The 16,145-nt window shown below is 35.0% G+C and overlaps 1 protein-coding gene across 1 annotated transcript in view; it reads left to right on the top strand.

The window, feature by feature from the left end:
* cep85l (centrosomal protein 85, like) overlaps positions 1-16,145 on the top strand; it is a 144,955-nt gene that overhangs the window by 111,879 nt on the left and 16,931 nt on the right. The window contains exons 5-9 of the mRNA XM_039747638.1: positions 3,462-3,576; positions 3,997-4,182; positions 6,486-6,638; positions 12,216-12,370; positions 14,959-15,076. Coding sequence (XP_039603572.1) covers positions 3,462-3,576; positions 3,997-4,182; positions 6,486-6,638; positions 12,216-12,370; positions 14,959-15,076 — 727 coding nt within the window. The remainder of the gene's footprint in view (positions 1-3,461; positions 3,577-3,996; positions 4,183-6,485; positions 6,639-12,215; positions 12,371-14,958; positions 15,077-16,145) is intronic.

Below are 16,145 nucleotides of genomic sequence, written 5' to 3'. Positions count from 1 at the left end.
ATTTGTATAATTGTACAGTGTATCTTGGGATCCCTGATAATACACAGTTGTATAGAGTTTATTGTACATTTCTTGGAAATCTTAAACCTGTAAATATTCTTCCATATCTCAGATTCTGAAGAGATTGAATTAGCATAAGCTACCCTAATTTAGGGCATTTGTAACAAATATAATGGTTTGCTTCATGAAATAACAGCCTATGATAAACAAGAATAAATTCATGAAATATTTGAAAATTTAAAATGTGTGCTTTAATTTAAATGTTTAAAGTGTAATTTTTCTCAGTTGTAATTGAAATTTGTCATTTTCACCTTTTGATAGAGGTTCATAAAGGCCTAGATCCCTAGTAAAATAACATCATATTCGTAATCACTGACCTTGTAGTAGTCTAAAACTATAGCCCACATGCTTATGCTTGAAATTTGTCATTTTTAACCTTTCTGTGAGTGACTCTTCCAGGGCTAGGGCCACCAGCAAAGAACCAAATATCAAGAATATTATCATATTCATGAATAACAACCTCAAAATAGCATAAAATGACACTTGACATGTCTATATTACCAAATCCCCATTTTTATTTATTTATTTATTTATTTATTTTTTAAGTTTTGTGAAGGGGGTAACACTTTGACCTTTTGCGTCCCTTTATGGCATTGTCGGGCAACTGGTGCGCGCGCCGTGGAATTTTTAAGGTGCGCCGCAAAAACTTTTGTAAAATATTTAAAATTGCTAGTGTGTTTGAACTTTTGGTTGATTAAAAAGATAATGTTTAAAAAAAAATTATGTTGAAAAAACAGATAACGGAACACTTACGGAAATGAAGTCTAAGAAACACGAGAGACTTCAAATGATGGACAAGGAAATGCGGTCTGTCTTTCGAAAATTGATCCTCGCTTCAATCTCATATTTGCTGAAAAACAATCTCAACGTTTACATTAATTAAATTTAAGATTTATCCTTTGATTCCTTTATTAATAAAATGTCTTTCAAACTTGTAAAATTAACTGTTTTTATTGCTGATTGTCCATAGATTGTGTCGTCACGACTTTATTTATGGGCAGTCCCACAGGTGTGCTGCGAAAGAAAATTTTTGGACTTAGTGTGCCGCAACTCGAAAAAGGTTGCCTTTCACTGCTTTAAGGGGTGAACTCCTGGAGTTGGTTGACATGGCTGAAGACCTCTATTGGTTTATTTTTTTATCACAAGGGTGTCAATTTCCTGCACAAAGTATGGTCCAAAAGAGGCCTAAAAATGTGGGTTTTTCAGGTCTGTGGTGCCAAAAATAAGGATAACCCCAAAAGGCTCGACAACCTTCATAACTAGACATCAAGACAAGTCAAATGGTTATTTGTCTACAAATGTAAACCATAAAACTAAATTAGTTAATGGGGTACTAGTGGTTTTGCTAGTTTTTTTCCCTTAATATTTTCAGTGTGTTTATTATTTAGATTGGAGAATTTTTGTATAGACTTTAGACTGCTGTCTTTATCTGCTCCTGCTTACATTGACTGTACAGTTTATCATATGGCAACCAGTTTTGATGGCTAAGATGTGATCAAACCATGTGTTTTGATCTTAATTCTCCTCTTTAGAAATGTGTATGGGTAAGAAGAATCAAGATTATTGTATTTTTAATTTCAATGATCCATCAAATATTGCAGTATTCTTTAGAATAAATTGTATTTGTTTCATTTGTTCCGCTGATAGTTTTTTGGTGATGCCATGGAGTTCTCATACACACCTACAACTCAACCAGTTGTCCTCTTTCCTCACCACTTGTGCTTACCATTTATTTCACTTTCCTTTACAGTGAAGTACCAGCTTCCTTGGTTCATTTACTATAGCTCTGCCTTCAACAAAATGTTCAGTGGAACCTGCAATGGCCATTTTAAGACCAATCCGTTTTGCCTCAGGTTTAGTTCTTGCAATCCACTGTCATGCAATGACAAATTATGTCACTTAAGGTTGCCCTTCATCCTTTCACAGTAACACTTTTCACCAAAAACCATCTTCCCCAACTTTGTTTCCTTTACTTTTTTCATCATTTAGTTATAAACATCTCAACACTTCCCATTAATGAACCTTTGATGCCTGATTACGACCTAACAGTTGAAGTTCCATTTCTCCTTTTTGTTTAGTGAGGACGTTTATCTGGGAATCTTATTAATGTTTTTCATCGCCTAACCTTTGTACTTTTACTCATTAGTAAATTTTCCCTTCAGAAAAACACAAATTTGAAAATAACAGAATTCACAACATTTATTGAGATATTGTAATATATGCTTGTATTCTTAAAAACTGAAATCAGAATAATTGAATATGAGGCCATTAAAACAAATAGCTAAGCAGTTGATTCATCATTAGGTGCATTTAGTTCTATGACTAGATTAAATACTTTGATATTACTAATGTTGCAAATGACCATTACCACTGAAATGACTGGTTTATTATTCACATATATAAAACTGATGTTTGGCAGCCATTATTTCAGTTTTCTGATGATAAACTCTTATTAGTTAATCTTTAATCAGGCTTAAATGCAAACTGGTTAATAGAAAAGCCTTTCTTATTGTGTTAGTACAGATGAAACCTGATCTTCTTGTCAGTAAAGTAAATAAATTGTTATTCATTGGGTTTCAAAGTGCTTAGATACCTAAAGCTTAATTCTGGGTTAAAAAATGGCCAAAATAAATAAACTCTCAGTGTCTTGTTTTGCGAAAAGAAGGTTTTTCCATGTGACAGATTGACAGGAAACTGAAGATTTCATTCAAAGGTGTTATCTGTTCTTCTGAAAGAAGAGCCCATACTAAAGAGAAAAAGAAATTGAAGGCCCAGGTGCACAACTGCACTAGACGAGAAGTACGCAGGTCTGTAGTTTGAGAGAATCAGCCACCTTACAGATGCTCAGTTGGCTGCTTCTTTAAGTAGTACATGTCAGATACCAGTTTCATCTGCGGCAGTGAAAAAGATGACACTGAGATGCTTGCCTTAGAGGCAGAGTTACAAAGAAAAAGCTATATTTGAAACTGGGAAATAAAACGGAAAGGTGAAAATGGGCAAAAGTTTGGGTCACCCAGAAATTATGTCCAGTGTCTGTGCTATTTTGCCTATTTAACCTTTTCTCAAACAAAATTGTGTAATCCTGCTCCCCTTCCCTTTTCCTTAATTTGTTTTCCTTCTTTCTTTTCTTAATTTTGAAGTTATGGTATCTCTATTTAAATCATGCTGTTATGTATGATATAGAATTGTAAAGCACTTTGTCATTTTTATTGCAAAGTCCACAAAAATGCTGGTTTTTCCACTTGAATACAAGTGAAAATAACTGCTTTGTCAACAGTTTATTTTATTTTTTTTACTACTTTAATTTTTGACCTTTTTGTTTTAGAACATTCCCAAGTCTCTGCACTTTGATTTAAGAAGTCCATTCTAATGTAATTCTCTTTTAACTTTCAACTTTTCAGGCAGGCACAGCAGATCCACCAACTTCAACAAAGAATCAGGGAAAATGAACTGCAAACACAAGTCCTCCAGGGTCCGGTTCGGATATGTAATAACCCTTACCATTTTCAGCTCAAGGTACTTTTGTTACATTCATCTGTATGTAATGAAGTATTATTTATGTAGATACCTGTGAATGACTGAAGAGATTTCATATATAAATTTAAAACCTATCATTTTGTTATAGAAAAAATAGGGTGCTTTACTAAAAAATATTGCTTTTGCTGTTAAAAGCGAAGGAAGTAATAGTCCAAATCAGTTTGTGTATGCTGCTGGATAATTTTGGAGTAAAGTGTGCAAAATTAAACAAGCTAATGTGAAAACATGCTTCACTTTTAAGCCTTCGTTTGGAGACCCCAGAGCTGTGAGGTGACTCAGAGTTAAATGATATAATTAAAGTCCTTATCAAGACACAGGATTAGTAACATTGAATTATATTTAATGAAAAAAATCCTTTCACCCCTTATACATTTTACCTCATTTTGTTTGGTTTAACAGGAGATGACATGCGACAGCCTTCCTTTGCAGACAGAGCTGTCTGTAAGATCACAACTTTTTCATGGTGAAAATGAGGGACCGGATTCTAAGCTTGCTGCAGCCAAGTTAGAGATTGCGCGGCTTTCAGAAGTGCTGAAGCAAAGATCCTCAAAGAACACAGAAGAAATCCGGAAGCTGGAAGAAAGGGTAGGCACTTTCATCACAGACCTTTCTTTCCCAGTTCTAAAATGTGATTGGCATTAATTGCTTCTCGTACAGTGCCTATTATGGCCAGCTGTTTGTCATACTACAAGGCACAGATAAAATACAGTTACAAATTGTACCAAGTTCAAAATGTATACATAAAGAAATAAGTACTAATTTAAAAGCACTGTGAATAGTTTCATCAGTCTGATTAAAACAAAATGAATTCCATTGGATACTGTCTGTTGCTATTACAATTAAGATATTTTTAGTTGAAACTGGAGGAAAGGTAAACATACATTCCATTTAGGAGCATCCGTGGACAGAACAAAAGAGAACTTCTGGGGGGTTTACAGTTGAAAATCACAGTCACAGTTCTGGCAACCTAGGCCAACTGGCCTTTTATCTTCTCCTTTACATTTTGCATTGTTACATAAATGATGCTTGGTATTCTAATAAGATGATAAAAACCTTTGATCCTTGTGTTCTAAGGCTCCAAATGTCTCCAGTGTATTTCCATTGGGCAAGAAAATAGCTCTAAAGTAGTGTTGGTATTATATACCATAACAGGATAACGAAAAAAAAAACCAATTGAGGTTGGTTAGGAAGGGGTCATAGTTGCAATACTTGCGTTTTTATAGAAATGGCTAACAAACAGGGATGCGATAACTGTTAATTAGCAGCTCTTTATCGGTATGTTCTAGTCTGAGAATGATGGGGCATCCACTCTTTAAGAATGCAGATCATTGCAGCTCTTGTTCTGTTAGTTCTTAAAATATTGGTAGATTGGCATTTAATAATAAGTGCATTCTAATAAGTTCAGATAGGTAAGTAGGACCAACGCCATATAGTGTTATGTTGAAATTAAGCCAATGTAACAACTGGAGAACAGGAGTTACGTGGTCACTGCAATGGTCAATTCTACTATAAGAAAATGAATTAATTTCTGGGTATCTTCCATATGTTAGAATGTATCGTGATTTTCCACCATTTTCAATTTAAAAAATAAAATGGGCTTTAGATAGTGTTGTAGTATGTGCTTTAAAAGTCAACTTGGTGTCAAAGATAACACATGAATTGTGTGCCAATTAAGTAAAAGCAACATTTAGACCTATTTAATTAAAACCAACAAGACCTTGTAGGATCTGTACAGTTCTCCCAGATAATATTTTTATTTGTTTTGAAGTGGCGGTAGACCTGAGTTTTCTAATAATGTTTTCCACAAAAACATGCAAAAGAGTAATCAGTAAATATCCGAATACTGAGTGAGCACTGCCCTGTATTTAATTTCTGAGTATAATGACAAAGTCCGTCATCACGTTTCTGTATATACTGACACCGATTTGATAAATATGAACTAAACCACACAAGGACTATGTTTGAGAATCCAGCATATTTTTTTTCAGAGAACAGAGTTGCCAGTAGTGTTAAAGGCGGTCCTAAATCTTAAATCGGCATCACTGATAATCACAAGACTATAATGGAGAACAACAAATTGAAATCAAAAATCATGCCGGATTAATAAGGATACCCCACTGCATTGTAATAAGTATACTACTAAAAGACACAGTGTATAATGTGTAAGTTGAGTATCTTTGCAACAAACACTGAGAAATACATTAAGCAGAAACCTGCTGATGCTGCTAATTTGAGGATAATAACCCCAGTATATTGAAATTGAATTGAAAACTCACATTATTTATTTTAGTTTTATAAACTGACAGAATGAAAGAATTTCATTTGACAGTTCATTGTTCCAAAACATATTTTTCCAAAACATATTTTTACTGTATTGTATGTCATGTCTACTTTATAAAGTTTACACATAAGAAATAAACTGTGTTTCTTTACATTACTTTAATAGCCTCATTTAAAGTGATATGATCTATATATTTTAAATTATCCAAGGTGTATCTGTTAATTTTGACATCACCTATTGATTTAAAATGAGCAAGAACCAGGGAACAAAACCGGGAGATTTGTTTAGGGTAATTTTTTGCATAAACGTTACACAGTGGGTACCTTGAAGTACTGTAGCTTAGTTGAGAGTAGCACCTTGCTTACAGTAAAACGTATATTCAGTAATATTTTGCTCACATTAGAAGATTAAGAAATGACAAGTTATGTAGGGTTGAATTACCTTACCTGTTTTCATTACTGTCTTATTGTTTTTTTTATCATGGTTCCATTGGAGCTCATCTTCTATAGAAACAGTTTAAATTTACTTGACCTGAACTAAAATTATTTTATTTAGATAAAGCAATTTATTATTTATTTATTTATTTATGTATTTATTGGTTCTCTAGTTGAAAACCCGAGACCGATATATTAGTAGCCTTAAAAAAAGATGTCAGCGAGAATCTGAAATGAACCAAGAGAAACAACAGAGGATTGAGACACTGGAAACATACCTTGCTGACTTGCCAACGCTTGATGAGATCCAGAAACAGACTGAACAGGTAAAAGTCTAATTTTCAGGTTTTGCTCTTTTTTTTCTCATTTAAAAAGTGATGTGGCTATCCTCTTTGCATAGCTTGTTAGGTCTTTAAATGGCTGTCCAATTAATAACTTCCTAATGCTTAGCTATGGTAGGTTTTGCTGTAAATTTATTACAGGATCAATTAAAATAACCAAACAATGGATTAATTTCTAGCTGGCAGAGCCAGGCATACTTGGGAGTGATATCTGTGTCAATGCAACCTGACAGTTTAGTGGCAAATGAAAGGGGATAAAAAAGTTTGTAACTCGGCTTCAAAAAACTACCACAATAAATATGGGGGAAAATGGAAACCTATCTAGAAGACAGTACAAGACTGTAATTGTAAAATTTATATTTTATTAATGCATTTTTTATTGCATAATTTACTTTTTCACATTTTCATATGCCATAGCCCTTAAACCAGTTTTGCACTCTGCACACTGAGCCTTGAACTCCCACTGTTTTTAATTTGATCAGAGGTGTTTCATGTTGAACTGAATCAAATGATTTCTGGAAATAAAGAAAAAAAGTAATGAATACAGTACATGTCTCTTATCATATGATTTTGTTGCTTCATTGTAGAATTCCAGCTTATTATTGAAACATGACTTCCTCTGTCCAAAACCAAGCTTGCCGTTCACATCTTTTCTTTACATAAGTTGGTCAGTCTTTTCCTTGATAATTGCTGTTGTTAATTTTCTCATAACCTTATTGGCCTAGAGCGACTTGGATCCACCTGATCACCTTTTTTATACAATGGAGGGCAGTACAGTGGAACCTCGGTTCACGACCATAATTCGTTCCAAAGCTCTGGTCGTAAACAGAGTTGGTCGTGAACCGAAGCAATTTCCCCCTTAGGATTGGTATGTAAATACAATTAATCCGTTCCAGACCGTACAAACTATGTAAATATGTTATTTTTTTAAAAGTTTTTAAGCACAGATATAGTTAATTATACAATAGAATGCACATCTAATAGTAAACTAAATGTAAAAACATTGAATAACACCAAGAAAACCTTGAACAACAGAGAAAACTAACGTTGCAAGAGTTTGAGCTATAGCCTTATGACCCGATCGCTGTTAACACTTTTTTTAAGCACAGGGAAAAAAATGAACATTTGAAAAATCCGTAATTTAATAAACCACCAAGAAAAGTAACATTGCCACAATGCACGATATGAAACGACCGTTGTAAACAGAACTGAAAACAAAAATATGCCTTTTCTACCTTATGCTTTTAGCCTTCCCTCTCTTGCTTGCTCGCTCGCTCACTCTCTCTCTCTTTCGTGTGTGCATGTGTCTCTTTCGCGAGCCTGGAGCGCCTCGTGCACCTGTGTCTGTGTGCCTCTGTCTCGCGCGCCTGTGTGTGTGTGTTCATCTGTCTTGTGCAACTGTGTGTGTGTGTGTGTGTGTCACGCGCTTGTGTGTGTGTGTGTGTGTGTGTGTGTCACGCTCTCTCTCTCTCTTGTTCGCTCGCTGCACAGGAAATGCACAGGGAGAGACTAAACATGTACAAACTGAAAGGGAAACTGGCTTGTTCATATACCGAGTGTGTGGTCGTGAACCGAGGCAAAAGTTTGGCAAACTTTTTGGTCGTAAACCGAGTTGTACGTGTACCGAGTCATTCGTGAACCGAGGTTCCACTGCATTTGTTTTTTTTCCAATATACTGAAATGTCCTCTGTGTTCAGTGAAAAATATGTGTCAAGAGTTGTATATGTACTCACAGGGACTTTTTAATCAAAGCAGCACTTCTGTCCTGCTGGAATTTCCAAATATTCAGAAAAATTCAGTATTCAGTATTACTAAGATTGTATATTGTAGTTCACACTTGCTGTTCCTAATATACATTACCTCCTTTGTGACCATATTTTTGCTGCTAAAATACTGAAGATGGCATTTGCATTTTCCACAATATTCCTCTCCGCCTGTGTTTTAGTTTTTCTATTATACAGTTGCTCCCATTTTCCCACAAGTTTTATGGTTAAACACACACAAAAAAACTCCAGTGATTTATAAACTTATCCCCCTCTATTCTACACCCTGATGTGAACTATAAACCTTGTAATTTCCTCAGTCTCACCTCGACTATTTGTAGCGCTGAGACACAGACGCCAACCTACAATTAAATGAGGAGCACAAAAAAGACAGGGAGAGAGCGAAGGAACAAAACACAAAACATTACTGTGGGTGTAGCAGGTGCAGATCAGAGGGAAGATTTCTCAACTTTGATATTGGATCATGTTTCGTTTTGGAGTTGGCCACTGCTACTACCCGGAATGGCTATTCATGGGCTGAAAATTTACAACAAGAAACAAACAGAAGAGTTTGGTGGATTGAGTGATTGAGTGAGCTGTATTTTTTACTCTGGGATGCGACATCTGGAGACAGAAAAAAAAAACTAGCACTCCACGTGTCATACTTTGTGGACATTGTGTTGTTTATTGTTTAGGATTTTTCCATATGCATTTTTTGTACACTGTATATTTTTGGGGTGTGGAGTTATGTGTCAGATTGTTGTGGGTTCAATGGGTCATTTTCTTTATATTTAATTACTCTTATTTAATCTGTCAATGCCACACTAAGGTCCAAGGTCAGTTTAAGGTTGATTGATCTGAGTATAATACATCACACCTAAAAGGTGGAGAATTATTGCAGCATCGTCTAGGATAGGGCAGAGTGTTATGTGGTATATGCAGACGTTCAGAGAAAATCACTTTGTCAGTTCTACTCCTCAGCTTAGCACGTTAAATGCCTTGAATTTGGATTGCAAAAACTAGCAGCTTGTCCTTTTCATATGTAATTTGCTCCTATGTGAAAAACACTTATTTGAATTTTAGTCTGCCCACCTTATCCTACACCTCTGTGCTGTGAAGACAACCCACTGTATAAGGCTTGCTAATTTTTCTAGGGACTTGTTTTTACAGTGAAGTTTCCATAACCCTGCTTACCTTCCCTGAGTGATCCTGAAAATGTCTGGGCACCTCCAAAATGGAGCTGATGCCCCTGGACATTATGCTGATATTGTTTTGTTTTTACATCTAACTGTGCCCCAGCTGCCTATTCTGAATAATCTGAAGTCTCTTTCTGTACCACTTGCATACAATCTCTCTATCGGAAACCAGGGAAAGAGTCGATCGGCTTCCCCCCTCAAGGACATCTACACCTATTATGCCATATATGCCAGAGAATTGCAGTATGCATTCTCACTTTCCTTCACACCATTTGGTTCCTTTAGTGTACCTGCACATTATTCTGTCTTGAGTGGTAAAGTATCTATCTATCTATCTATCTATCTATCTATCTATCTACCTATCTATCTATCTATCTATCTATCTATCTATCTATCTATCTATCTATCTATCTATCTACACTGTGTAAACACAGCAGTGTATAGTGGCTGTACTGATCTCAAATTTGTCTTCTGCAACTGTACTTGGCCCACATGGCTAATTTATACAAAGACATAGCAGTGCAGTTTTGGATTGGAAGTGTTAGTTGGTGGCTACTAGTGATGAGCGAATTACACTGAATTTGCTTTACCCAGAATTCGTCAAAATCATAGAAATGTTTGCGAACTTTACTGAACTTTGTGAAATACATTGAAGTTAAATGGGAAGGAGGAACTGAACTAGTTTTTAATGGATTATAGTGGTGCAATGGTCTTTTAAGTATTCCTGAAGGCTACAGAAAAAGCCTGCCAACAATTCTGAACTGATTATTGTGGCCAAATATGTGATCTGAGCTGTGACTCAGCAATGCTAACCACTGCACCACCATGCCTCAAACAAAAAAATAATACCACAAATAGAATACAACAAACAACCACAAAAATAGAAAGAAATAAATAAAATGTAGGTCATTGCACTAAGTATGTGCCAATCTTGGGCACACATTAGCCATGCTCCAAAAAAACTCCAGGCACAGCACAGAACTTTCTAATGCATGGCCTTTCCCATACATATGGCTTATGGTGCATTACAAGGGCAATTTTCTGTATGTTTTTAGTTTAAGCAATCACTTAATTTCATTGCAGTCACATTTATTAATGATGGCCATCTAATAAGTCCTGAGAATTACTTAAATTAACCAATATTAATCAGTTGCCCATATATCCTGTTTATTTACTTTTTGTCTTCCTTATCAGTAGGTTATGAAGTCAGAATAGCCAAAGGTACACTATACATTGTGTAATACACATGACGTGCAGAAAGAGGTTGAAGGACGAGCCCTTCACCTCCCAATAATAAAGCAGAAATTTTTAACGAAATGTGTCATTGCGTACAGTGCCCTCCAGCAATTTTGGTAAATAAAAGTAAAATGTTCTGTTAACAACGTTTTTATTATCTTTCTTCTTGATCTTTTATTCAGTATTAACAAAAAATCTTAACCTTTAAGTGAAGTGAAATAATTGAAATCAAAAAAATCTTTTCATTAAGCATTTTAATCAAATATATGTACAGTATGCCACAGTTATTGACACCCATAGAAAGACAATTGAGAGAAATCTTAACTAAAGTTATGTGGTCCAATTAATATTTTATGTTTTTTTAAGATTATCTTAAGTGAGTAGGAATACGTAAGTGATCAGCATAACCATAGTTGTTTGATGGTCAGCTAAGACTGAATTTTTCCAGCCCATTTTGTATTTATTTAGCATGGGTGCCAATATTTGAGGAGGGCGCTGTAAGTCATTTTTACTGGTAAAAGTCAGTTTGATGTAAATAAGTGCTGACTGAGGAAAATTCTCTGAGTTACTTAACTCATTTTCATTTTATTGATTAAAAATGCACATTCAGTCGATGGGACTTAGCAAATATAGATTTCTATACCTTAATTTGCTTTATGTTAAAATGACAATAGTACACCATTGTAATGGGTCCATCATGGAAATATTTAACAATATCAAATGTAAGTGAAATTGGCAATTGTATTTACTTTGTTTTTGAAAATGACTTGAAGTGCTGTTTACATCGTTACCATACAGAGTTAGTGCTTCATTCCATTTACCTCTGAAGTTGGGTTTCAGAGCTGGGAATGACACCCAAATTCACAGTGTATCAGCAAAACATTTGGGAGCACCAATGTGAACGGCTCCAGGAAATCCTTTGTTGTGCTTGCTCTTTTGGAATACAGACAACTACTAGTTAATTTGATAACAATGAATTAGATGGTATTTTACGCATATAAACAGTGCAACAAAATATCCAAAGAGAGAGTTGAGATGGTACTTTGTGTATAACTGATTTCACGGGACACCAATAGCATATTACTACAGGTTTCACTTTATGTTTATGCACAGTGTGACTATCTTGAAGTTTGATGTTGTTTTTGCCAAGGCTGTGCCTACTTTCTAATTAAGAAATTTGACTTGGGCGATCCAGCTAAACCTTTCTACTTGGAAATTTCAACTTCCCAGTATAAATGGAGTGCAGAATTATTTATCAGTGAAGTGCTGATTTTTCTAGAGTTTATACTGAGTAGAAATCATGTAAATTTAAGGGGAGCTTTATTTTCTAATGTACGATAAGATTTTTTGGTATTATTGTTATATAGATTGAATTACTAAAGAAAGAAAAATGTGAGCTACAGGATAGCATTGAGGATCTCAAGAAGAAGTGGGAGGATGGACGACTTCTGATCAAAGAAAAGGAGACTTTCATTGAGAGGCAGAAAAAGAAAGAAAAGGAATTAATTATCACCGTGCAGAGGTAAGGTTGAGGGTCTCAATTTTAATGGTTCTGTCCTCAATTTATAGACGAGACCGCTGCTTCTACTGTATAAGCCCAGCAAAAATCTTTGAAGATGATTCCCCCAGGGCTGAACTCATGAATAAACCCTTTTGAAGTGGTACTGGCTTTGGTATTTTAAAATGAATAAGGTTATCTCAAGAGTGTATTTTTGGTTGTATTCAACTTTTTTGCCACTTAACAAGTGTACTGATTTACACTAACTTAGGATGTATGCTGTGAAGGTTTGCAAACCGAATATTTTTAACTGTTTGTGCTACTGTCACAAATCTACCTTTATTACCTAAAGACTGTATTTTTCAGGATGGATTTGAACTTTATTTTGGCTGCTTAAAGTGTTAGGAGCTGACTTTATTATAATATCGACCAACTTACTAGAATGTTTGTGGTGTTATTGTGGAGCCTCTATGAAAGAGCAAGATAGCTTTTTCAAGGTAGACATGTACTAGTTTGTTTTACCTCAGTTATGCATCCATCCCCTAACTTTAAACTTAACAATAAAACCTTTAACATGTTGCTGTATGCAGTGTTACCAGAAGGCTTCAGTGGTAAATTAGGGTTTGAGAAATTAACTTAACAAAAAAAAAATCCTTTTTACCATCCATTCATGTGATAGTTAGAGTATATATATTTCTTATTACACTACATTATTATTAACAATAGTAAAAGTTCCAGCAAATATATAAAGGAGATTTCTCACACAAACAATAACTTAGATGTGATGTGTTATTCTTGCCAAGGGTTATTTTTATAGCATTTATCTTTAAGTATGCAATTTTTCCTAATATCCCCTAAAACAAGAAGTGTAAGACCTACAAGTCAGCTTTGAACTGTGTGCTGTAGTGGACGGCTAGGAAAAAATGTCTATAACTGCATTCAGCTATATATTTAACTCAATAGTTATTTGTGCTGTTGAGAACATTTGAACATATATGTTTTTAAAATAATGTTTTTTTTACTTTCAAAAATCAATTTGCAAAACCTTGGTAATGTAGTTGCGTAGGTAATTAAAACGAAACAATGCAGATCCTGCAATTGTCACAGTTAACGCGAGGCCAGAAAATGGAGCCTTGTTGCTGATGCACTTGTTGTTGTATTACATTGGTAAATTTCTTTTAAACTTTCTTACATATGCAAAGTAACCCAAAAAATCAAATAGGTATGCATAGTCATTTCATTATAAAATGTGGTATTAATGTGCAGTGTGTACAGTAATTATATTTTCTGCATAAAACTACTGTGTGAAGAATTATAGCTAATCAGACAGATTAAAAGTTGTGGACTAAAGCATTCATCAGTCATAAAATTAATATTAAATGCTGTCTTGCACATGAGCAAAAGCAAAAGAATAAAAGAAACAAGAATGTAATAGAAGAAAAGAAATTGTAAAATAATGCAAAAAAGTCATAGTAAAAAAAAATAACTATCTAAAAGTCATCATTGTATTAAATTAAGCAATGGGGAAAATTCTAATTTGGGACTGTTGATCCTTTCCAGTGATAGATGGCCTACATGTTAGCAATACTGACATTTGGATATAACATTCTGGGCTCAAATGATGTATCCAGTGTGGAGTTCCTGCACTTGTGTGGTTTTCCTCCAGGTACTCTGGTCTCTTCCCAAAATCCCCAAAGACACACTTATCAGATTAAATGGAGATTCTAGATTGGCACCGTGTCAGTGAGAGCATGGGAGTGTGCATAAATGTGGGCTGTGTTAAGGACTCACACCCTGTCCTAGGGATGGTCCCCGCTTGAAAACACTACTACAAAAGAATAGGCTCCAGCAACACTTGAATCTAATTTAGATTTAGTAGGTTTAGAAATGTTGAGAAAGATCCTTCCTGTTATTACAAATCTGTTATAGCCTTATTTAATGGTATGGGACCATATTAAAACATTTAAATAGCAAAGTTGAGATATTTTAAAGATTGGTGTTGTTTTTAGGTATTACAGTTTAATGATTTTTGATTGTTCCAGATTAAACATGTTTGTATCATTTAAAAAAAATACCCTTAAAGAACAGTTCAAGACTATATACAAACAGAAACTATATTGCAGTGAATTATATATTAGTGCTGGCTCTGGTATAAAGTTAAAGACCATGAGAAGATTTCTGAGGTGCCTCACTCAAAATGCTTTTGGTATCAATGCCAGAAAGCAATTAGAATGAGGCAGAGCTGTGTCCTCAGTAGTGAACAGGTGCAGATTAGCCAGTGTTATTTATAGAGCATTTGTCTCCGTGCATTCCATTGAGCCCAGTTGTGTTTGCTGTAAAAAGACTGCCTTACCTCAGTTTGTTCAGCTGCTTTTCCGTCATCAAACCTGTTACCCAAGGACCTTTTTGTTGTAAGAGTGAGAGAGCTCAGTTATACAAACAAATGATGTCTGTTGTTTCATGTGTATTGTTTATCACACTAGTTGAAAATTTGAATAAAAATGCAAACTTTTGTCTCTGGAGTACATTAAAATGCCTGAATGCTGTTTGATTGTTTTTATTGATAATGCACAAGGTGAACTTTATAATAGAGTAATAATCATCTCTTGTAGCTTGCAGCAAAAAGTTGAAAAGTGCCTTGAAGATGGTGTCCGCCTACCCATGATGGACATGAAGCAGCTTGAGCATGATAATGATCTTCTTCGGGAGGAGAAGAAAAAAAACAATCAGGTAAATGATATTATCACAGGACACTCCAAGAAGCTACAACTGTCTGCAGGAACATTAAATGGGAATTATTGAATAATGGATGGTCCTTATACATTCAAATTATGTCAAAAGTTTTGTTTTGTAAATAATTGATGTGCTTTTCTTTTACATTTTTGTAGGAAGGTGCATGTATTAGAACAATTAGAGAAGCCAGTCCTTTAGTCTTTTGTTAATATAGTATTTAGTTGTTTTACAACTGGTACAGAAATAACGATTCCAAACGTAAGAAAGAAAAAAGATTACATCTTGGTTTCATCTTTGCTTAACAAGTACTCATATTCTTACCTTAGGAGAGGTAAGAGGTTTGCATGCATGTAATATCAACCAAAACACTCTTCTGGAATTATAGCTTACAATGTATATGTTCAAGTTTTGAGAACAATCCTTTATTGCAAAGGAAAACTGCTTGGTTCAGCCATTTGTGATGCTATGTGGTCGATATATGTGGACTAAGCTGGAAGTGCAGTTGTTGTATTTATATCTCAGGTAGGTGCTTTCAAACCACATACACTTACATTGTTATGCTCACATTACTGGAGTCGTTTTCATTTTTGGGTTGACCCAGTTTTTGGTGGGCACTTGAATTAATTAAAAAAAAAAGTACTGGGCATGAAAATCAAATGCATAACTTCCACCTGGAGCTCAGTGGCTGATTATAGTTTATTGCACAGTTTCCTTTCCATTGAATCAGCTGACAGTTTCTGGCAGCACATGGCCTCAGGCTATATTGACGATGTGTTGACAACAATCAGCTCAAGTGTTCATTTTTAAAATATGTTGTGCATTAACTTATGAAGCACACTGTGACTATATTCTGACAGCTATGCACCCTTTGAAGCCTGCCCATAATCTGTTGTTGGCTAACTGAATGCGCAAACTCTGTGTCATTAAGTGCAGTCGAAGTCAAATTACCAGCATTGTTTAGTACAGTGGCTGGAAAAAGGCAAAGCAGTAGAATTGTTGAATGGCCTTATGGTGGGGTGGGTGGAGGTAGGAATGAACTTCATCAGTGTTTTAGAGGTGATAATAA

Source organism: Polypterus senegalus, chromosome 3, assembly GCF_016835505.1.
Source record: "Polypterus senegalus isolate Bchr_013 chromosome 3, ASM1683550v1, whole genome shotgun sequence".
Lineage (NCBI taxonomy): Eukaryota > Metazoa > Chordata > Cladistia > Polypteriformes > Polypteridae > Polypterus > Polypterus senegalus.
Note: the sequence above shows the minus strand (reverse complement) of the source record. Positions and strands in the feature narration are given on the sequence as shown.